This window comes from Rousettus aegyptiacus, unplaced genomic scaffold (assembly GCF_014176215.1).
Source record: "Rousettus aegyptiacus isolate mRouAeg1 unplaced genomic scaffold, mRouAeg1.p scaffold_m13_p_11, whole genome shotgun sequence".
In the NCBI taxonomy this organism is placed as follows: Eukaryota; Metazoa; Chordata; class Mammalia; order Chiroptera; family Pteropodidae; genus Rousettus; species Rousettus aegyptiacus.
Genome location: NW_023416286.1, coordinates 46075994 through 46099893, shown reverse-complemented (window position 1 = coordinate 46099893; position 23900 = coordinate 46075994). Strand labels below are relative to the sequence as shown.

Sequence of the window (23900 nt, the reverse complement as noted above, 5' to 3'; positions counted from 1 at the left end):
GCAAAGAATCCAACAAAGCAGAAGTACCCAAAATCGAAACCTCCCAGAAAGTTCCATAAATGAAATAATCCACAAAAGGAAACAAGTGCAGGAGAATGTGAGCGAGAACAACAGACACTGAGACGAGACGTATCCCGATTAAGTTATTATGATTCAAGACTAAAGAAGGAATTCTTTGGGCATTAGACAAAGGCGAGTCATTTTTGGGAGGGACAAAACCAAGCTGTCCTAACACTTCTCCACGGCGTTACCAGATGCAAGAAGAATCTCTGTAGAGTCCTACAGAAAGCGTGTCCCCCGAGAACATTCAGTCCAACAAAGTCATACTGAAACTATAAAAATAGTAAGTGGACATTTTATTCTCAAGCACTTAAGACCCTTCTTGGAAAATTGTCTAGCCAACCAAGACCTTAGGAATAAGGAAGCTACTGTTAGAGGACCGCTAATGAACACACTAAGTCCACTTCAATACAGGAACTGTGATCACAAAACAGAATGTAAAGGCTGCAAACTCTGACAAGGTAAAAATAACACGTAACTAAAGATATTGGAAAATGAGACACAAGAGAGGGAGAAAGTATAATTGCCAATTTCCTTTTCTTATTGTAATTTTTCAATCGATCCAATCTAAAATTAAAATATGTAGCAAAAATACATAATAATTCCAATCTTGTTTTGCAAAATCACTTTTTTAACTTTAGAGGGATTTCTTGGGAAGTGATATCTCTCATAGTACTGAAGCATTTTCTTAAAGATGAGCAATTTCTTCTGTTATACTTCAGATTCTCTTCCACAAACCCAAGTAAGGTAAAATTTAATTCTTTTATTAAAAATAGAGTATATAGTATATCTCATGTTGTATTAAATTATTCCCAGCTAGCAAGTTATTCTTCTATCTTCATATATACAAAGAAAGATACCTAGAATGGTGTCCAATTAATGTTCAAAATGGTTAATTTTGGAGGTGGGGTCAAGAGCGAATTTTTTAAATAATTTATTCCTTGTTGCATTCTGCATTGTTCAAACATCTTATAATAGCCATGTATCACTTTTACAAACTAAAAAGTCATGCTTAAATTATAAGAGCCAAAAAAACCTTTCATTGAATTTTTAAACAAAGCATAAAATATATGTTAACTACATAAAAATGTACATAACAGAGAACATGAAAGAAGGAAATAAAAACCACTCATGGGGCCATGTCCACTGCTTACCACAGTCGGTGTTTCCAGTCGTGGGATGGAAGGAACGTCACAGGGACGACATCTAACATTTAATAAATAGCCCCTATGTTTGCTCCCAATACTTTTTATAGTCATATTAATTGCATTTAAATATTTAATCGACTGAAGAATTTACTTTGGGCTTCGGTGTGAAATAAGAATTAATTTTTTCCTGCTATGTTTGGTTCATTGTGCTAAAGCCATGCACTGAACAATCCATTCTCTGCTGGCCGATTTGAAATGCCACTTTTACTGAGTTTTGGTATAGAATTAAATACTCTCAGGCTTGAGTACCCCTCTCATTTCATTTCTTCAGAGACCTCTGGACTACAGAGCAAACTCCTCACCCAGTCTTCTGCTCAAACATCTTCTGTCTTGGGAAGCCTTTCTTGTGTCCTACTGTCCCTTGTAGAAATAAACTCAAGGGACAGGGGACACGTGATTCTATTCTCCATGAAGGCAGGTATTGCATCTCCAAGTCATCTTCTTAGACTCATGTTTGGTCAAGTGGTACACACAGGCCCTCCAAATATCCCACCCATGTTAACAAATCTTCCCAATCACTCTTTCCTCCCCACATGTGACAATCCCTGGAGTGAAAGTCAAGAGAAAAGGCCCTAGGATTTCTGTTCATTGTTAAAACATTAGCTGGAATTACATTTTATTTTATTATCTTGATTTTGGAGACCTGTAAGCTATTAATTTTTTTTTTCAACAAAATTTTCCCTTCTGACTTATTCCTGTTAATTATTTGCAATCCGCATGACACTGAGGCAGTAGCCGGTCATGTATACCAAAGAGAATCTCGCTACTCCAGGCCCCGGGGTCCTACTCAGAGGCCTTGGCCCCTCACCAGACAGACATTTCTTTAGCATCAGTACTACGTCACCAAGCCCAGCTACGTGCCGAAGCAAATCTCGGAGCCCTTAATCTGCCAAGCTCTAGGCAGCTTTTTTAGCCAAAGGAACTTACTATAAACTAGTCCTAGAAATGGGCTCACCAGCCACCAGAAGTAATGATTTCAGTTAACGCCTAGAGCCAACCATAAGTTCCATCCTTCTCAGGAGGTAATGCTCAATCACCCAGCAGTACTCTGCCCCTCCAAAGAGAACAGAGAAACACCAAAGGAAAGCCGAAAGAAGCCAAAGTGACATAGACACTTCAGTACTGGAGCCAGAACAACATGGCTGACAGTCAAGTGATCATACCCACAGGGGTATTCTCCAAACTGGGAACAAATGAAAATATCGGTCCACCCAAATCTGCATGATATCACCACGAAAGGCAAAACTCCTGAACCTGGAACAGAAAAGACAAAGGTAGTTGTGATAGTTTTCTTCACATATTTGAAAGGCCATGATGTTTAAGAGGAGATGGATTTGTTCAGTCATTTCTTCAGAGGCTAGAACTAGATCCACTGGGTAGAAATTACAGAGAGGCAGACTTCAGGTCCTAATAAAAGCGAGCTTTATATCCAGAGATGGTCAGCATAGAGGCAGCCTACCTTGTGAAGTCGGCAGTCATTTGGTACATGTACACACACACGCATACACACACTGCATAGAAAACTGTATGTCAAGAATACTACTGAGGGATTCTAAACTAAGGGAGGATTAGACCAAATGACCACCAAAGGTCTATTCTAAAACTACTGAATTCTGACCTCAAAATGTAATCAAAAAAGTGTTACTCTTCAAAGGTAAAAATTTTTTAAAAAGTACATTCATTACGCAGAAGTTTGAGAAGTATCAACTAGTGAGTATACTGACTTTTAATAATATGAATTTAATAATAAAAGATTAAAAATAAGTTTGATCTTCCAAGATTTATAATTAGACACATCTGACTTTCCATCTTTAATATAAGCTGTCTAGGTAAATTAGCTGATTAACTTCAACCAGTAAGTGAATGTGAGCCATATAGCTTATAAGATACAACACTGCACAAGAACTTAAATATATACATGCAAAAACTACATTACTGCATCTAAAAATAAAACCCCACTTAGTCTTCTTGAGTGGCTACGAAAATGAGTGCTTGGAAACTTCTTAGCATAATTCCAAATTTAATCTCTGAGGAGACATAGATTAAAATAAAAAAAGATAGATTCTGATTCAACCCATTCCAGCCATTGCTAGAGCAGGACAGCAAATGAAGCCAGTCTGCAGCTGAGTGAACACATCCTCTAGCTCAAGTCCACGGCCTGTGAGAGTCTGGGAGAGGGCCCGCTCCACTGATGAAACACCACGGCCTCCGCTGTCCCCAAACCTGAGCCCAGGTGCAATTAAAACTGAACACAGCAGAAATGAGGCCATCTTTGCAGATTCTGATGAAAATCCAGTCCTTCCTACTTTTCACTCCTGAAGGTAAATCTGCTTATCTGGCAGTTTCTTAAGTGCTTTAGGGGAAGGCAAACACAAATGATAAACTTTATATGAAGAAAACGGAGCTGAACAAGGAGAGAAAGGGGCCTTTGTACTTGGCAAGGGAAATGAGGGAGATGACGGGAAATGATATCAGCGTTTAGCACACACCACAGTAAGGAAGATAAACAGATGCGAACAAACAAACCTGAAATTCTGCATGAACTGTCGGAACTTGTCCACCCTCTTCGCCAGGGGCACGATAACGTTGATTAGCGTGTTGGCCATGTTGAGCTTTTCTTTTTTTACTTTCATGATAGGGCCAAACGGTCGAAACAAGACAAGTCGTCTGAATTCGTGCTTGTGGTCCCCTTTGAACGTGAGCTCATACAAAGTGCCTTTATCCTTTTCTGTGCGGTAGATCCCTATTCACAGAAACACAACAAAAGATAGTTTTAAAAATTAACCTTGCCTGCTGAGCATTTTAATAGCTGAAATCTCGTGCAAAACGCCTTTTTAAAAATATATATTAAGATTAAATCTCTACGTCTAATAATAATTATTAAAAGCCAATGCTCCCACTTTAAAAATACTAAAAGAAATCAAAATACCATTAATTTAAAAATAACAGTTATGAAAACTTCATAAAAACATGAGAAAAAGTTTGTAATGTTAGATATAAAACTGTATTTAGAGGCATTAAAGAAAGGAAATATGCCGAAATAAGATTGGCTGTGACATGAAGTAGGATTATATATTTTTTCTTTTCTATTATCTGCACTTTCTGCAATATGATTAAATAAATATTATAATTGTTACATTTAATTTAAAAGCATCTTAAAATTCTCTTAGAAATTACAGCCATTTCAGATGAACTGACCATAGTAGTCTATTCAGGGCCAGTCTCAAGGGTCATGTGGCCCTGTGGAAGCTTCTGGAAGCATTAAAGCAGAAAACACATAAGGAAGATAAACAGATGCGAACAAACAAACCTGAAAGTACCCAGCACAGTAGCAGGTACACAACTTACTTAATTTCATATTGCCCTTCCTACCTCTGAGAAACAGCACCGCTCAGTGCTTCAGAGCCAGACTAGTTGGGAGGTCTATTTATGGACCACCCCCAAAGTGTGCTCCACCCTATGTGACTGTTGCTGAAATTCCACACAGTCTCACTTGTCAGGTTGAAGAATTGACCAAGCATCTCTGGTCAACTCTTAGGGTGCGCCTCCTGAGGCCCTGACCCGACAGAACCTTTCTATCCAATGAGCACACAATCCCCGGGCACCTGGGCTCCATTGTCTTCCCTGTATCACGGCTATTGTAGGTGTTTTTCTACAGTAAGAAAAAAAAACAATACAAGCCAACAAATCACTAGATAAGCTTCCTCGTCTCTTATCTTTCATTTGCCATGCTTTCTATTCCATAATGCTTCCTTTCTCTTAATCCTCACATTAGCTAGAACACACCTCCCAGTCTTTGAGCGGCTACAAAAGTAAATTTCCAGGGAAAATAACTGTCTATGGTCAGTCACAGTTTTCAAGACCTCTCACAAATCACTTATTTTTTCCTCCTCACTCTCCCTTGTCTATTTTTGTACAGGAAGTAAAGCTCCCTCAGAGGAGCTTTTCATCCTACAGCCCCGGTTTTACAGGCTCTTTGATCCTGTTCAAGGTTTGGATCTCCTTCAGGTGCCACAAAGAGGAGTTTGGCACCGCGAAGTTCCGTGGTGTCATTTCTCATAGCTGTCTCACAGGCCCGCCTGGAGATTCAAAATGTGCGAGCTGCTGCCAGTGAGCATGAGTGATTGAAGGACTTGAAGCACAGATTTACAAGGACTGAATCCTCTCCTGAAGCCTTCTTTGCTTCCTTGGGTGACAGGGCATACTGCTCAACAGCCCTCAAAGTCAGGGAAGCTGAGAGAAGTTTCTCTGAGAGAAGTTTCACTGCACTTGGGTTGGAACAGAATTCAGAGTCCCCACAGGGGTCATTCCCAGAAGAAAGAAGGAGGTTCATTTCTTAGGAAGCTCAAAGGACTTCTGTGAAAATGTGCAGTGGTTCCCTTCAAAGTCTGTTAATTCTTTCAGGCAACCAGGACTTACTGAGGAAACAGGCTCTTCCCCACCTCTAATGTGTCTACGGCAGCAGCATAAACCACCAACTCCTAGGGTCCAAATAAGGCTGGCTTGATTTAAAAAGGAGTTGCATTCAGTAACAGCATATCTGCACCCGTGAAACAAACCTGCTGGGGTTGGTGGCTGTGACTTGTCAAGCTTCTGTTATTTGGTGTCAGCAAGCAGACCCTCTCCACACAGCAATAAACATGGAAAAGGCTGTCGACAGTTTAACATGCAGATAAAAAAAAGTACGTGGGCTAGGGATTGTTTTTTTTTTTTTTTTTAACTGAGTCATTTTCTTTCTCTGCATCAGGATAAGAATCATTAATTTTTAAATCTAAATTCACAGATTTGAAGATACAGGTAGAAATATACACAAACTTGTCTCAAGATAGACATCCATTTATAAGGAATCCAGAGTAATAATTCTTATTAATAATGATTCCTATAACCATGTAAGCACAGCTGTCCTTGTGGAGCAGGCGTCCTCAGCCCGCTGGGACAAGTAGCAGCCTTTGTGAGTGGTTTCCGGGCATGGCGCTCCTTACTATCAAGAAGGTTGATACACCCAAGATAGTCTTGCACAACACAATTTCAGCTGCTTTCTCATTGTCTTCTGTATCATGGTGATGATGCCTTGAACAACTTTTTAGCATATTTCCCCATACTCTGCCTAATTAAATTAATTATGTCTTAGAAATCTGATTTTATATTTCTATCTATTTTAGTAAGTTATTTAAAACTCTCTTGCATCTAGTATCCACTAAAATCCACACCCAGGCATCCGCTCACCACACCCACAGGCACACGCTCCTCTACCTGCCGCACACATCACTTTGTCTGCCTGTAACACAAAGGACAACCTATGGGGACCCTTGGGCCCCCTGTAACTCTTTAGTGGTAGAAACACAAAGGAACTGAGAGGAAGGGGGGCCGAAGCATTCTGAGGCAGGAATGGGTTTCAGCCAGTAACTGGCATGCATGATGGCAAATGCCCAGCAAATCAACCTCGAAAACAGCTTCGTTGTCATAGTTTATGGGATGGTATCATTTTTATGCACTGTGCAAATCAAAGATCAAAATAGGAACTTTGAAGCTAGCTTAAATTTTGGTTTCGACACCCTAACTGGCACCCTCTTTTCCCTTCTTTCTCTCCATACTTACTTTGAGTTTGGTATTTCTGCTATCTGTATAAGCATGCTAATATTCATCTTATCCTACTCAAGGGGTCCAGGCCTTAGGATGATGAACTAGGTGGGGTCACCTCCAAGTGTCCAAGATACAGCTTCATGATCTGCTGTAAATGTGTATTCCTTCAGTAGACAAGGAGCTAACCAGACGCAGGTGGCCACTCTACATCCTGTCCTCAACTTAGGACCTCAGAAGTCATGATGCTAATGGTCAAGGAGGTACCACTCTTCACCTTCACATCCTTACCCCCAGTAAAAATGACTGTACCTGGGTTATGGTTAATGCTGCGCTGTTGAACCCGGAAGTGTCTCCACTTTCATTCCTGCACTTCCTACCTTCTGAAATGAAGCCTAGGTCTCTCAGCTGGATAACTGCAACCTTCTGCTGACCCATGTCCCAATCATCCGACACATATACTTTGACTCTTAGCCTTCCTATAGTACCACTATAAGCCTACTTTCTCCCTAGCTCAGAATCCCTCACCAGCTTCCTGAAGCCTATACAATAAAGTACCAATACCATGGCCAGCCTTTAAGAGCCTCCATAATCTGGCCCCAATCTGCTGTCTTAATTATAGTAGATGCCCCTGCCTCATGTGAAATTGGGCTCCAGTCAAGCTGATTTACACTGAGCACGTATAACTACTCTTCCTCCAGGAGAGACCAGAACCCTCTTGCAATGTTGTGGAGAATATAAAGTGGTTTAATCACTTAAACATAGAATTATTACATGATGTACCAATTCCACTTCTTGGTACATACTCAAAAGAAATGAAAACAGAGACTCGAACAGATACTTGTACACACATGTTCGTAGCAGCATTATTCGCCACAGTCAAAATATGGAAAACATCCAAATACATAAACAAAACATGTTAGATACATACAATGGCATATGACTCAGCTCACCCTTAAAAAAGGAATGAAATTTTGATACATGCTATAACATGAATGAATTTTGAAAACATGTGCCAAGTGAAATAAGCCAGTCACAAAAGGACAAATATTGAAGGATTCCACTTATATGATGAGGTACTTAGAATAGACAAATTCATAGAGAGAGACGGAAAGCAGGCTGGAGGAGCAGGGAATGGGGACTGAGTGTTTAATGGGTACAGAGTTTCTTTTTGATGTGATGAAAAGCTCTAGAAATGGGTAGTGGTTTAGACACCCTAACAACGTGAATGTACTTTATGCCACAGAATCGTATGCTTAAAAATAGTTAAAATGGTATGCTGCAATAACTGCCCTTTTCTGAAAAGGCCTTCCTCAAGACACACTTTCCCACCAGTCTACTTTTTCCTCTTCCACGCCTTTTAAATATGACCCTCCCACTCTGGGATGATTCCATGACACTCTTAACCCAAAGTGATCATTCAGCGCCTCCAGTCACTGTGGTCTTAGAGCTTTCTAACTCTTCTTTGCTGAACTACTTTTTTGGCACATGAGAACATGAAAGGACCTTGGCAATTGGTCATCTTGTCCAGCCTTCTCAATTTACAGATGAGCAAACTGAGACCCAGAGAAGTTGTGATTTCCCTGTGTCCATCAAACGTATTAACATATTAACAACTGACTGAGACAGACTCCTGTGCCAAGGTTTACTCCCTAAATGCCACTTTTCATATGCAACATGAATAACTCAGGGCTTAGAAAAGAAGTAGGAACAAGAAAAACGGAAGTCAGAACACACAATAGAAAGTCTGTAGTAAAAACCACTGTTCTTAGCTCATTTACTCACAGATAATCCTTACATCCACCCTTAGGGCCTTTCTTTCAACACATAATAGTAACAGTTGTTAAAATTACAATCATCTGAATTCATAACACATTAAATTAGTAAATTCCAAAAGGGGGGATTTTTTTTCATGAAAAAGAAATTTCTAACAAGACAAAAAGTAATTAGGAAAAGAAAATCTATAACAGGCAGAAATGCTGACAGTAGTACATAGTGACAGGTCACCTCCTGACAGCAGCGAAGAAGGAAGAACATTATTTAAAAAAATAAATTTAAATATCTGAGATCATTTAATATAACAAAAAACACTTCGCCCACATAGGTCGCCTCTGAAGACATCACCGTAAGAGAACATACTATTCCTTCTGTTGACCCTGCAAGAGCACATTCTCCTCGCTCTGTTCAAGAAGAGAAACAGGGAAATTCTGAGAAAGATTTTACTCCAAAATAGTAACTTTTTACTATTTTAGTGGTCCAGTTACCCAGAAAGTTCTGCTTAGATGGAATATCTCATTCCCAGACCACATGAGATAAATGAGACACCGTTGCAGAGCCATCTGTTCTCAGCTCTATTTTCTTAGAGAAAGTAATAGACGTTTGACATTTGTGAAAGTTATGTCCTAAGACTGCCATGAACCCCTAAATGCTCAGATACTATAACATAAATAATTTCTCCCCATAAAAAACAAAACAATAAAAAGTAACCACTTAAGAGCTTTGCCACATCTGCTGGCCTGTAGAAACGTCCGTGCACACCGTTTTCCTGAATCGAAGTGCATTAACTCACAGCAGCTTCTGCACTCGTCCTGATTCAAGACTATCGCTGTTTTCAACTTTTCACAAAACTTTTCTTTCATGTGACAAGAACTGGTTGCACAGACTGATGTCCTCGCTGAAACAACGCATGTATCACCTTTTCTTATTTCTATTTATTGCTTTTGCTATATATTTATTCACGTCATAGATCCAGGCACACAAAATCAACATTTGCTTCTTAATCAGAAATTTCCAAGAACTCCACTTACTTAGAGGTGTCCCTTCATCACAAGTACTAGCCATTGACTTTCTTTTCAGAGCCATTCCTCCCCCTCCTCCACCCCACCCACAAAACTACAATCTGCCTTTCACTCTATGAAAGCTATCAGTATTTGACAATAAGGAAGTGAAGGCGTGTTACAATTTCAGTGCAGCACTGAGCTGGGCTCCTCACCAGGGACCCGCCAGCCTCACATGATTCATATTCACTTGACGTGGTTATTTTTATCCTTATTGATTTTTCTTATGGCTATTATTTACCATGGATTGGGTTCTATATTAGAGATATAAAGATGAACATGATAAAATTCACTGTGCCTTCAGAATTCACATTCTACAGAGGAAAGCGAATAGATAAACAAAACAAGCATAAATAATAGGAGAAGCACCTAAGAGAAACTGCACAAGATGTAAGGGAAGAGAAAGGAGGGAGTCTCCACCTGCTGGAGGGTCTGGACAGTTGGATCTTGAAGATATTTCAGCAGAACTAAAGGCTAAGAGTGGGTGTTTGCCAGGACTACAAAATCGGAGAGGGCATGCTACAGGAAGATAACATGAGGACACAAAACAAACAAAAAACAACTTGTGATGTTTGGCAAACTATGAGACAGTTCAGCAAAGCTGGGGTGCAAAAGGTAGGTGTGGGAAAGAGGTGGGAGATGCAGCTGGAAAGTCAGGAAGGGTACACCGCGCCAGCCCACTAGGTCATCCTGCAGTGCAAACTCTGCCCTGGGGCTCAAGGGAGCGTGAGTGCAGTAAGTCTTCAACAAGGGAGAGAGGAGATCATCTCAGCACTATCAGCTCACAGATGTGGGGAGCATGGATGGATAACATGGATGTGATCAGAGGGTAATGAGGAAAGAACCACAAAAATTCAGCAAGAAATAAAAAGGCAGTAGAGATGATGAGAAGTAGAAAGAACTATAGAGAACTTGGTTTGAAATGAGATGGCAGGTGAGAGAGATAAAGGTAGTGTGATTCCAGTTACAGGTAAGAAAAGGGTTATTAGTTAAGCTATGGATGTGCTCATTTGAGGAGCTGCCAGAGGAAGTCTGAGGCTCAGCAGATAGGCCTTTTTTAGACAAGAGTTAGGGTCCCTCGCATATAAGGTGAAGCTGCAGGTGTGGGTTAGATCATCCAGAAAGTCTGTAGAATGAGAAGAGGGAGCCTAGGATGGAGATCTGGGATATCCCAAGCCTGCAGGAGCAGAGTGCGTGGACTTGCAAAGGAGACAGTGAGGTCTGTGGCAATGAGAGAAGTAAGGAGAAAGGCAGAAGACAGCAGCAGGAAGGCCACCCCCACAGGTAAGGAGGGGCTGCTCCACAGTGCAGCTGATACATCAAGGTTAAGTATGATGACAAAACAGGCCACTGGATGACCAGCAGGAGATCGCTGGAGATCTTATCAATAAGGGTTTCAGAGAAGCGACAGGTATGAAGCCAGATCTGAAAAATGATAAGAGACGAAGTGGCAGGAATGAGTTGAGTGAGTACCTTTTTTTCATGTCCTTGAAGTCAAATTCATTCCAGTCTTAGGACCTTTGCTTTGCCTGTTCTTTCCCATCTGCCTGGAATGCTTCCTCCATCCTCCCGTCCACCGCCCAAGTCCTGGCATGGCTTATCCTTCTTCCCTTTTAGGTCTCAGCCCAAATGCTACTGCCTCAAAGAGGCCTTCCCTAATCTCACTCTCTGAAGCTGTCCCTTGCACTCCAGTCACTCTGCCACCTCTTTCACCTTCCTGCTTTAGCATGTTCTGTGAACAGGAACAGTGCTTACTTATCCACATATTTACTACTGTTTCTGCCACCAGAAGGTAAGCTCCAGGAAAACCAGAACTCTTGTCTCCAGCCCTAGCGAACACCTGCTGCACAACAGGATGGGTGGGAGGGAGGGAAGGAAAGTGGTTGGCTGAGGAGGAAATGAACACATTAGAGTACTAGCCAGAGGAAATTATAGAATTAACAGTGTTTTCTTAAAAAAAAAAAAAAAAAAAAAGGAAAAAGGAAAAAGAAACGAGTCTTTCATATGCTGAGAGGAAGGAACAAATAGAAATAGATAATGAGGATACACAAAGGGAATGAGAAAGTGAGAGGCGAGTGGACTCTACAATCCAAGAAAGGGTCTGGTCTTGGACAGAGAAGGGTCACCGATTTCCCACAACAGAACAGGAGGAGGAGACGAGGGGTACGGATAATGCAGGTTCGAGTCAAGGAGCCAAAGGTATGTGTGACAATAAACGTTGATAATTTCTCAGTGAAGCAGGAGAAAGGCAACGCTGAGAGTGAGGGATTCAGGGTGGGGTGCAGGCTTTAAAAAGAGGGCTAAAGGGCTGGGATGGTGGCAGTGGAGAATAGGAGAGAGAGCAGCATAAGGACATGGAAACGAGTTACAAAACAGCGCAAGGGCACAGCTGGGCTAGGGCACATACATACTGACATCAGCATGTTCGTTCACAGCGACTTTCCTCCAGCAGCGGGAAGAACAGGGGAAGGATAAAATACAGTGAGTCATTGGTCTAGGACGGGGCTCTGCAGAGCAGCTGTGGAGGGCAAGGAAATCAGAGCGGTGGGAAGAAAGTGGCTGAAGGAAGACCTAAGGGGGCCCAGAAGAGGGAGGAGCAAAGCCTTAGGAAGGGCAGGGTCAAAGGACACGAAACAGGTCAAAGGACATGAAACAGGTCAAAGGACATGAAACGGGTCAAAGTGAGAATAAACAATGAAGAGACCGAAGTCAGAAGTAATAACAGAAATGGATTTCAGAGGATGCGTAAGTTTAATGAAAAAGTGGGGTTCTTCAGGAAATCAACAGGCCAGGAAGTGGCCGCCCTGGAAATCGGGCCTCTGTGCTCTCTCTCCCTCAGCGCTCTCACGTTGTTGACCAGACTGGACGATGTGCTGCTCACGACCCCAGCTACACAGACCTCTTTTTCACCCTGAATTCTTATTCTTCAAGGATGATGGGCTTCTATGAAGAAACGGCAGCCCCATCTCTTTTCATAACCTTACGTTAAGAAACCAGCGGTGAGAAGTTACACAGAAAGACGCCTACCTGCACTAACTGGAGTTTAAGAGGCTAGACAGCAGCAGGGAGACTAAGATAGTGGAGAATTCTGCAGGGATTCCAGAACAAACATCCGAGGAAAGGAAGTCAGCGTGGCCATTATCAGGGTACGTTTCCAAACAGCTGCAAGACTTCCTCTCAAAACACTGTGGGACAGTGCATCCAGGATGTTGTGGAAAAGCAGAAGATTTAAGATATAAGCAGCAGCAGTGAGCAGAAGTTAAAAGATCAAAGAGCAAGGAATGTGTGCCCACACCATTGTCTTTGGTTAACCGGTAAGCTCATCCCTGCACAACTCCTTAAGCAACTTATCACCAAACTAAAGGACACACGGCCTAACTGTATTTACATTACCCTGACTCATGTCTGTCTCTCAAACCACATTCACAAGGTTTGTCAAACCAACAAGAACATCTTTTTAATATAATAATCTGCTCAGAACGCCAAGCTATGTTTCGGTCATGCTAAACCCCTGTGAGGTAGCGAGTCATAGAGTGACACTTTAGGTCACAAAGCCAGGGCAAGTTCTTACAGAGACGGTCTGGCCCAGGAGGAAGAGAGACCTGAATTTCAACTCCATTCAACCATTAACTTGCTCTATTACTTTGGACAAAGTCAATTCTCAAAGCCTCAGTTTTCTCAACTGTACAGAATAGGCATTAAACAATACACGACTTACTGTGTCCATGAAATAACAATAAATGAGAAACACAATTGTAATTTAGGATGATGAAAGCCACTGCCTCTCCAGTAACATATCATAAAACTAATGCTGCACTACTAAAGCATGAAAACAATTTTATAGATCAAAATAATGTGGTCTATTAGATATGCAGTTTTCAGATGATAGTTTAATACAAGGAATTCTTTTTAAACTTAGAGAATTATAAGAATAGGTAATATTTACTCTATTTAGATAGTATTCCCTAAATATTTTTTATCAAGTAAATCACAACCCCTCCAAATTATATGGCAATGTTCCCATCTAGGGGCGGGGTCTGTGTTCCTTCTCCTTATGTGAGTGGGCTTGTGGGTGTTTTGCCTAAGGCAGGACAGTGAAGTGATGCAGTTCCTCTTTGCTTGCTGGAACAGCTTTTCTGGAACCCAGATTGCCACGGAGGAAAGTTCAACTACCCGGGTTTGTCATGCTGTGAAGAAGATTCGCTCCAGAGAGAGGCCACATGTATGTCCTCCAGCTAGCAGTCCTGGTCCTCACATCATCACAGCCCGGCTGCCAGATCCATGAGTGAATGAGCATTCAGATGATTCTAGCCTCCAGCCGTTAAGTCATCTCTAGACTTTTAGCCTTCCCAGACAAAGCCCCAGATATGCTGGAACAGAGACAAGCCATCCTCACTATCCTTCCTGAACTCCTGACCCACAGAATCTTGTCAGCAGATGAAAATGGTGATCTCAAGCCTCTAAATTCTGGGTCAATTTGATATCCAGCAATAGTAACTGGGACATGAGTAACTGAAAATGGCATGTAAATACGTACATATGCTATGCTGCTCATTAAGAGTAGAGACAAACATTTGTTATCCGTTACTGTGCTTGCAGCATCACTGGAATCCTCTTCTGACACACTAGCGTGCGCCAGAACACAAGGCCACCCAACCTCTGCATGGAACTGGACAAAGGGATTTCCCCAGATGGGACTAAAATTTTCTTCAGAAAATTGTTCTGGGTCCACGAAACACATGGACAAATGGGCATCTGAGACTCAATTCGAGAATGGCTGCAATAAATTTAGCTCAGAAAACTTTTCGTGTGGATGATATCAAACTCTTACTTTAGCCATAAGGTCACAAAAATAAACAAAGACCCCTTGGTCAAGTACTCAGTGATGGTTGCTTTTATTTAATCTCTTGGTAAACTAAAATAAAAATGTACCCTGGTTATATAAATAGTTAACTTAGGAGACATAAACTCTAATATTTCAATAAATACCTCAAGTCTAAATGGTCAAACTATACCAGTTAAAAGGAAGAGATTCTCAGAGTGGATTTTTAAAAAATAACAACACGACTTAGGCTGTTTACAAAAAATTCACTTCAAATTCAACAAATGACATAGGTACATTGAAAGAAATAGGATGGAGAAAGCTATGCCATGCAAACATTAATAAAAAAAAAAGAATTGGCTGTATAAAGTAGATTGTAGAACAAAGAAAATTACTAAAGACAAAGAGATACATCATAAAATGATAAAAGGATCAATCCACCAGAAAGACACGTGATCTTAAATGTCTATGCACCAAATGACAGAGCCTAAAATTAAATAAAACAAAATTTGATAAGCCTGAAAGAAGAAATAGACAATTCCATGATCATAGTTGAGGACTTCAATCCCCTTGTCAGGACATAAAATCAAGAAGGATATAGAAGATGTGAACAACACAATCAACCAACAGAATCTAACTGACATATAGGACGTTCCATCCAACAATAGCATAATACACAAGCACCTATTATATTTTAGGATATAAAACAAACCAACAATTTTAAAAGAATTTTAACCATAGAGAGTGATTCAAAGTAGAAACCAAAAACAGAAAGACAAGAAACTCTCTAAATACTTGAAAATTAAACAACATACTTCTAAATAATCCATGGGTCAAAGAGGGGTTCTCAAAGAAAATTTTAAAAACATACTTTTAATAATAAATAGTTAACTTGCTGTATAAGGTTGTGAGATATAGAAGAGTTGATATTTTAGCGCATCTGGCCATGAATAATTATTTTAAAACCACGGACTTTAAGACATTTTTCTGACAGCGATACACAGGTCTGTTGTCTGTTAAGACATTTATAACAATAAAAGTATGAGTAAGTGTGCTTGAACATTCTAGAGCAGTGCCTGGCGCATTATAGGCGCTCAGTAAATATTTGTTGAATGAATCAGTGTTTGACTTTCCCTCTGTGTAGACTGGGAGTCAGTAGACAGCACAGGATCTAGAGCCAGGGTGCATGAGGTCAACTTCCAGCTGCGTAATCTTGGGCAAGCGACTGAACTTTTCTTTGCCTCTGTGTCCTTACTCATAAAATAAGAATGACTGTAATAAAAGACCTATGTCATAAGATTATTATTAGGATGAGGTGCATATATAGCACTTAATACACTAAGTATTTTAGGCATTCAGTAAGTGTTAGCTAGCATATTTGGGGTTATGGGAAGAAAAATTTCAGTACCCTCCTCCCTAAAGAAAGTTATATACTCATTAAATAAGGGCAAATATATTTGCCCTTACATCTTCCACAAAGAGTATCACAATTTCTAGGGACCAGCCCCCTGAAACAGGCAAAGGTGTGAGAACTATTGCTTTAAGGTATCCTAGCTCTAGATCTTGTGATTCTTTCAGAGCAGTGATTCGCAGCCATGGCTGCACATTGGAACCACCTGGGGAGCTTTAAAAATACTGACACCCAGGCCCCACCCCCAGAGATTCTGATTTCATTAGTCTGTATTGCAGCCTGGACTCCTCCAAGAGATTGTAATGTGCAGCCAAGGTTGGAAAACATTGCTTTCAGGAACATGATTTCAATGCTTCCACAATCCAGTGGTTCCCAAAAAGAGGCGAAGTCATTCACAGGCAGTTAAGTGTCACTGATACTCTTCAGAACAATCCTAGAAGTTAAGTAATGGCAAAAATAACGCCTCCCCTTTCTCCAACACTGAACTGCTCCATTCCTCTAAACTGCATCGCTAAAGGAGCGTCAATGTTGCAGAGGCCTAATGTGACAGAGGTTTTTATCCCTGACAGTGCTAATAATCGAATGAAACTGGAGCGCACAACATTAAAATCAGAAGAGCTTCCAGCCCTCTGTGCTTGTTACTCTCCTTAAAATGACCTTTATGTACACTGTGCAGCTTTGCCATGTGTGTAACAGTAATCTTAGTGAGCCTTGGTTTTCCCTGGTATATAAAATCCATTTTAGGTTAGGGTTTGGATGGTGGACGTTTCTATAAGAACATGGAGAAGAAATACTGGGAGCACAAGAAAATCATGAACACCTGGAAAACAGCTTATTTGATGGTGTTAGAGACGTGGAATACAAAGAGAAAAACCCAAATGGTAAATGGTCTTGTGAATGGCTGTTGTTATGAGATGTGGGTTGTTATGATGTGAAGAGATGGACTTGGGTAAAGACATGAGAAAATATTATACTTCGTGATAGGAACCCATCTGAAAGACTTGTGTAAAGGTCATCCTTTGGGTCGGGGACCTCGTCCATTCCAATGAAGATGGTGATCATCACAGCTGTCACTGTGATAAGACACTTCAGGGGCCACAGATACAAAGAAAAAGACTTGAGACTCTGTCCTCCTTTGTATGAGAGTCTCTTCTCCAGGTATGCCATGGAGAAAGGTCCCAGAGAACTGGAGGACTCAATCCGTGGTGAGAACCAGAGTTCTCAAAGTATCATTTGTGGGCCAGTGGCCCAAGTGTCCTGCAGACTGGCCGTTGATTTTATCGATGTTAATAATTTCATATAGCTGATTTCTTCTTCTTTTTCTTCCATGATTTTCACATATAAAATCTGAATACTTCATGCTTCATCAATTATATCTTATTCTCCTTCATATGCTTGTAACATCTAAACTGTAGATGTGGAGGCTTAAGAAGAAATCTGTTGCCACACAAAAGGAACACAGTTTAAAAGGTGTAAGAAGTGCTGTACTAACCAGGCAGATATCCAGAATTAAGAGACATTTGTGCAGATACAGATATAGAAAATATGAACAGTTAGTATTTCTCATTAAGTACCCTCAGAAGCTGTGAAATTTATCAAGGACCTGAGGGAGAGCCACATTTCTTGACTTAGTTTTCAAAGATGCCTGTCCGTGAATCACACTAAATGCCTATCTTCAGGAAAGAACTTCTCCCTACACGCTGAGATTCTTAAAGAACCAGAAGTAATATAAACAATGGGATGACAGATACCTCTTTGTAGCAGAGCCTAATGGAAAAATTCTCACCGTGGCAGGAAGGCTTATTTTCAGTTTGAATTATATATAACTACATCAATGCATATTTCAGTTGCCTCCTCCTTAAATCCCAATTAGGAATCAAGTAGTGTATTTTATACAAACCCAACAAAGTGCGCAGATGCTGAAGCATCACTGGGAATCTCTAATTCTCTGAATAATCTGATGAGTTGGACTGTCTAGAGCTGAAGAGTAAAATGTGTATCTATAAAAAGGGGCTCATTTCTTTTCTCATTTCTCATCCCCAGCAAGCTCACCCCAGCAGTGAGTTATCTGGGAGATTAGGAGCAACACTGACAGCACTGGGGGGAGAAAGGAGAGAGAGATCTTAATTCTTCTTAAGTAGCGACACCGAAGTTTTCACACAGCGTCAGGCGCAGGCAGGATCAATGCATCCACCCCTGCTCACCACGCTCCGGCCTCACGTGCTCGTGAGGGATGCTAGTTCCCCTGTATCAGATCACCTCTCTGCACAAGCACCTAAAATATTCCCTACTGCTGGAAATATCAAGTTAAAATTCTTGTTCCAAGTTTTAAAGGCTATCATTGATCAGACACTCGCCTTAGAATGCAATAGATTCTCATGAGAGGCTGATAAAATTACAATTACTCTCTATAGTCGTATCTTTCTCCTGCGTGGCCTTGTTGACCACTACTCCAGGCCGCTGGATCCCTCTGTGCCCTCACAGTCCACCCCACACTCCCAGTTGGCACCTTTCTACTCACTGTCCTGCTTTTATCTTCTTGCATTTATGTTTCATTTTCCCAACTAGAGTAGGGATTTTATCTTATTTTTAAATCTTTGCTACATCCCAGTAGCTAAAAAATAGGTAGGCACTTAGCAGGACCTCAATAAACACATGTGGACAGGCGTGACCTCAGGAGTTGCAATGCAGTCGGGGATATAACTTCACAGGTCTCTAGCTAACTACCCTGCCGAGGACTTTAGCAAGGCTACCCAAGCTCCCTTTGACCCCCAAATCACAGCACAGGACAATACCCAAGTGGACTTTAGGACCACCTAGGGGGAGAGAGTACAAAACTGGAGAAGCAAATGCATTCCATAGTAAAAATTCATTTCTATATCCTCAACACATGGCATAGTAGCTGGAGCACAGGAAGTGCTCAGCACAGGTGATCGTGCGTGTATTGCATCACTAGTCCAGTGATGCTCCAATAGCAATTCAGAGTCTAAATCAACAAACATGTATCCACCCACTTTTTATGTGCAAAGCTAAAAACTATGGAGATAAATGATATTTTCTCAGGGACAAAACAATATTTTCTCTTCCTGAGTAAAGTATTTTTAACACAACTTGAAGTATTCAAAATAATTTTTAAGGTTATCAAAATGCTGGCAAGAGTGGTGGGGATCTTCTCTATGCACTACAGCTACCTGGTCAGACAGAGGCAAACACATGCATTCACACAGGAGCTCCTTCCTGTATGTCTTATGTATCTCTCATTAAATACACACACACACACACACACACACACACACACACACACACACACGGCTACCCCTGAATACACACACACAAATCTCAGGATAGCTACCACTCTATTTTTTTCCTCTCCTTCACTGCTAAGCATGTAGATCAGCACTGTCAAATACAATTTTCTGCCATGATGGAAATATTCTCAATCTGTGTTCCCAAATGGCTCCTGGGACCTGAAAATGTGGCTAGTGAAAGTGAGGAACAGAATTTATGTTACATCATTTTAGTTCATTTTAATTTTAAATAGTGAGTGACTACCACGCTGGACAGAGCAGTTCTAGATCATGTTGTCTATACCCAAGGACTCTGCTTCCTCTCCTTCCTTTCCTCGACCCACTACAATCTTGAATCTGCCCTGCTACGCCACTAAAAATATTCTCACCAACCCAGCAACCAATGATTCCCACTATCAGTTATATAGGGGGTCTACCGTCAAGAACAAATTATGTGTGTTAAAAAATCTATTATCAGAATATCTTTCTTATAATTCTCTCAGAAATTCAAGCTTCATGCATCTGAAAGACATTAGCAACTTGGAAAACACACTCCTGTTCTTCCACTAACACACACACACTCTCTCTCTCCTTCTCTCCTTCCCTCCCTCTCTCATTCTCCCTCTCTCTCTCCCTCTCTTCCTTCCCTCCCTCCCCAGACTCTTCCTGTCTCTGTCAACAGCAATGTACCCTTCTAGTTACTCAGGCTAAAGTCCCCAGAGTCACTTCTAACTCCTCTCTTTCTCTCATCCATCTATTAGCAAATCATGCTGGTTCTACCCTCAAAATGTGCCCTGAGTCCAACTGCTGCTAACCACCCCTCTCACCATCCTGATCCAAGCCACTATCTGCTGTCTGGTTTCTGCGACAGCCGCCTAATGATCTCCTCGTTTTTACCCTATCTCCCCACAGTCTACTCTCAACATGGCAGCCAAAATAATCCTTTTAAAATGCGAGTCAGATCCTGTTACCCTTCTACTTAACACCACCCAGGGGCTTCTCCACTCACTGTGGGTAAAAGCCAAAGTCCCCATAATGGTCCACAGGAAGGGCCCTCCGCTCTCTGACTTGAGCCCCTGCTCTCCTCTCTCTTGCCCACTCTGCCCCCGCACGCTGGCCTCTCACCTGCTCCCCCAGCATGCCACAGCCAGTGCGCCAGCTGCTCCTTCTCTCTGGAACCCTCTTCCTCCAGATGCATGAGTGACTTGCTCCCTCGCCTTCGAGTTTCTGTTGATTGTCATCTTCTCAACAAGGTCTAGTCTGTCTTATTTAAGACTGTAGTAATCTCCCCAGCACCCCCCACTCCCCTTAAACTCCTTTATTTTTTCCCCCTTTTCTCATACTACATAATTTGCTTATTTCAGTTTCTGTTTATCCTCTTCTCTAGCTAGAATATATACTTCATGAGCTGGGCTTTGTGTCTGGGCTTTTACTTCTGGATCCCCAATGCCTGGGGCAGTGCCTGGCACTTAGGGGGTGCTCAATAATGCCACCGAATGAATGGGAACTAAAAGTGCTATCTACTATTTAATGCCTGTATTAATGGGTCTCAGGATTTACTCCATGTCCTCCTAGGAAGCCAGGCAAAGAGAAATTCTTTAACCATCATTTTGGGGAAAGAAAGGTAACCTACATTCAAATGCTAACTCACACTTTTATTGGATACTTCTCTTCTGAAGAATTACTTCAATTTTTTTCACAAGCTGACAACTCTAAAGAGCTTACATTTTATTCCTAAGAGCTTGTGCCTTAACACTTACTCATGTTCTGCCTCAGAGACTCATCTATCATGTTAACATTTAAAAAAGAAAAAACACTATAAAATCAAGTAGGTCCTAAAACACAGTCATGCTTTAAAAAGACAAACAATTTGCTCTTTCCCATCTTGCACGATGACGGGTGAAAAAGCTGACAAGCTGGACACTAAGGAGAAGAAGCCTGACGCCAAGAAGGCTGACGCCAGAGGCAAGGTTAAGAAGGGTAACCCCAAGGCCAAGACGCCTAAGAAGGGGAAACCCTACTACAGCCGGAACCCTGTCCTGGTCAGAGGAAGTGGCAGGTATTCCCAATCGGCCATGTATTCCAGAAAGGCCATGTACAAGAGGAAGTATTCAGCAGCTAAATCCAAGATGGAAAAGAAAAAGAAGGAGAAAGTTCTGGCTATTGTCACAAAACCAGCTGGAGGAGACAAGAATGTGGCACCTGAGTGGTTAAACTTCGCAAAATGTCTAGATGTTATCCTACTGAAGATGCGCATCGAAAGCTGTTGAGCCATGGCAAGAAACCCTTCAGTCAGCATTCAAGAAAACTTTGGGCTAGCGTCACCCTCGGAACCATTCTGATCATCCTCACTGGGCCTCACAGAGGTGAGAGGGTGGTTTTCCTGAAGCAGCCGAGCAGTGGTTTGCCGCTCGTGACCAGACCTGTGTCCTTCAATCGAGTTCCTCTGCATAGAACACACCAGAAATCTGTCATCACCACCTCCACCAAAATTGACGTCAGTGGTGTGAAAATCCCACCGAACATCTTACTGATGCTTACTTCAAGAATAAGAAGCTGCGCAAGCCCAGACACCAGGGATCTTCAATACAGAGAACGAGAAATATGAGATCACAGAGCAGCGCAAGGTTGATCAGAAAACTACAGTGTCGCAGATTCTCCCCAAAATCGAAGCCGTCCCTCAGCTCCATTTGCTCTCACAAATGGCGTTTATCCTCACGAACTAGTGTTCTGAGTTTATGATGAAGAACCTAATTAAATGCCTGATCTGTTAAAAAAAAAAAAAAAAAAAAAGACAAACGATTTCACATAAGACAACCAACACGGAAAAGAGATCAAAAGTTCACCTCCCAGTAGTAGCTGTGGTGTCCCGAAATGAAAAGGATGAGTTCCTTTCACTGCTGCTCTTGCTTAGTCAAACCAATGCCAGATCCAAGGAGCACCACGTGCCCTGTCTCCATGGCAAGAACGTCTCAGACACAGCCCACTGTGGAGGGTGCTCATGTCCACACCGAGCGGAGTCTTCACCAAGTGCAAAGTGCGAAGCCAATGAGCCCTGAGCCAGAGAAACAAGAATCTAGTAGCAATGAACAGGATGAATGGAAAGTCGATAAGAATAATGGATAAAATTTCAGATAAGAATATTGGTCATGCTTTGAAAGACTCGGCTGCCCATAAACCCCAATAGGGGAGAAGCCACAACACTAACACATTTGCCTGCAGCTTCGGCTAAGGGGCTGAGAGCATGTCTGCTGTGCACAGCAGTTCTCAGTCCAGAAGTATCTTTTCCAGCACCAACTGTGCTATCCTGCCTGTGCCATCCAGCTCCTAACAGGATTCTCATTAGGAAAAAAATTGTAGGAATCATGAAATCATGGCATTCTCCAGCCAAACAAGGCCCAGGATTTTAGAATGGAATACAGCAGCCCAGAGAAAGAAAGAAACAAAAACTTACCATCCAAGGCATGCTGAAATAAATGTGAATAAATACTGATATTCATCTCAGATCGAAAATTCTCCACATCATGCACTTCCTAAGAGGCACCCTGTCACTTCGACCGATACTGTGTGCACAAAAATTATGATTAATATACTACAGAGATTTTAAATATGATGACTCGTAACCATAAAATTAACGTTTGGTTAAGATCACAATTCTGACTTTGTGAAGAAAACTTCTAAAAGCTTCTTCACTGAAAAACTTGCATTTTGGAGATGAGCCAAAAAAGGGAAATGAACCTGCCACTAACTCCATGGTGTCTTAAAGAAAATCGACTGTAATTCAGGAGGGTATGAGGAGCCGGGGAAGGAAGAAGTCTGAAAACTTTCCGGAGCTATAAAAACGCTTTCCCCGGGCCTGTCAACAAATAACAAAAACAGTAGTAATAATTATTCATATTGATTGTGCCAGTCACTGCTATAAAAGCATTATGCGTATTAACCCATATATTCCCATGAGGTATTAATAATGTCCATTTTACAAACAGAGAAAGTGAGGGTCAGAGGGGTTTAAGCACCCCACCCACCTGACACAAATAGTTAAATGGTTCAACTGAGATTTAAATCCAGGCAGCCTGACTCCAAAGCCAAATATATGAAAGAAGACGGCACAAGGATGGGATTGTCTAATCAACGTTCCCCACTGCGAGGTAATGGGAAACATATATTGGTCTCTGTCTGCAGTTCCTGGCACAGAGCTCCCAAAATGCTTGTAACTTCCTAAGTAATAAGAGCACTAAGAGTTATCTTTTGTTTTAATATTGGTCTTTGACCCCAGTTCCTGAAACTCTTGTCACTTCCTGGGTGACAGAAGTGTCTTTTGTCTAGCTAAGGCAACTCCGGGCGCGGGCTCCTGAATGAGAGCTGGTCACAAGAAAGACCCAGCCAGGATTAGAAACTGGGAATTCTCAGGCCCGCCCTCCATTTTCTTGAGAAAGGAAAAGAGCTGAAAACAAACTTAGCGATTGATCACGCCTGCTTGCTGAAGCCTCCATAAAATCTCAAAAGGATGTGTGCTTTGGGGAGTTTCTGCACCCCTTCCTACATACCTTGCCCTGTGGACCTTTTCCATCTAGATGTTCACCTATATCTTTTATTATATCTTTTTATAGTAAGCCACTAATCTAGTAAGTAAAATGTTTGTCTGAGTTCTATGAACTGCCCTAGAAAATTAATCGAACCCAGAGAGGGGGTGAT

At 41.5% G+C, this 23900-nt stretch overlaps 1 protein-coding gene and 1 pseudogene across 6 annotated transcripts in view; one reads left to right on the top strand and one right to left on the bottom strand.

Moving 5' to 3' along the window:
* The window catches only part of CSGALNACT1 (chondroitin sulfate N-acetylgalactosaminyltransferase 1), a 272752-nt gene that overhangs the window by 32106 nt on the left and 216746 nt on the right, over positions 1 to 23900 (bottom strand). For all 6 annotated transcript variants that reach the window (XM_036228761.1, XM_036228764.1, XM_036228765.1 and 3 more), the window contains one exon: positions 3795 to 4011. In XM_036228761.1, coding sequence (XP_036084654.1) covers positions 3795 to 4011 — 217 coding nt within the window. The remainder of the gene's footprint in view (positions 1 to 3794; positions 4012 to 23900) is intronic.
* On the top strand, positions 21098 to 21998 carry LOC107501340 (annotated as a pseudogene).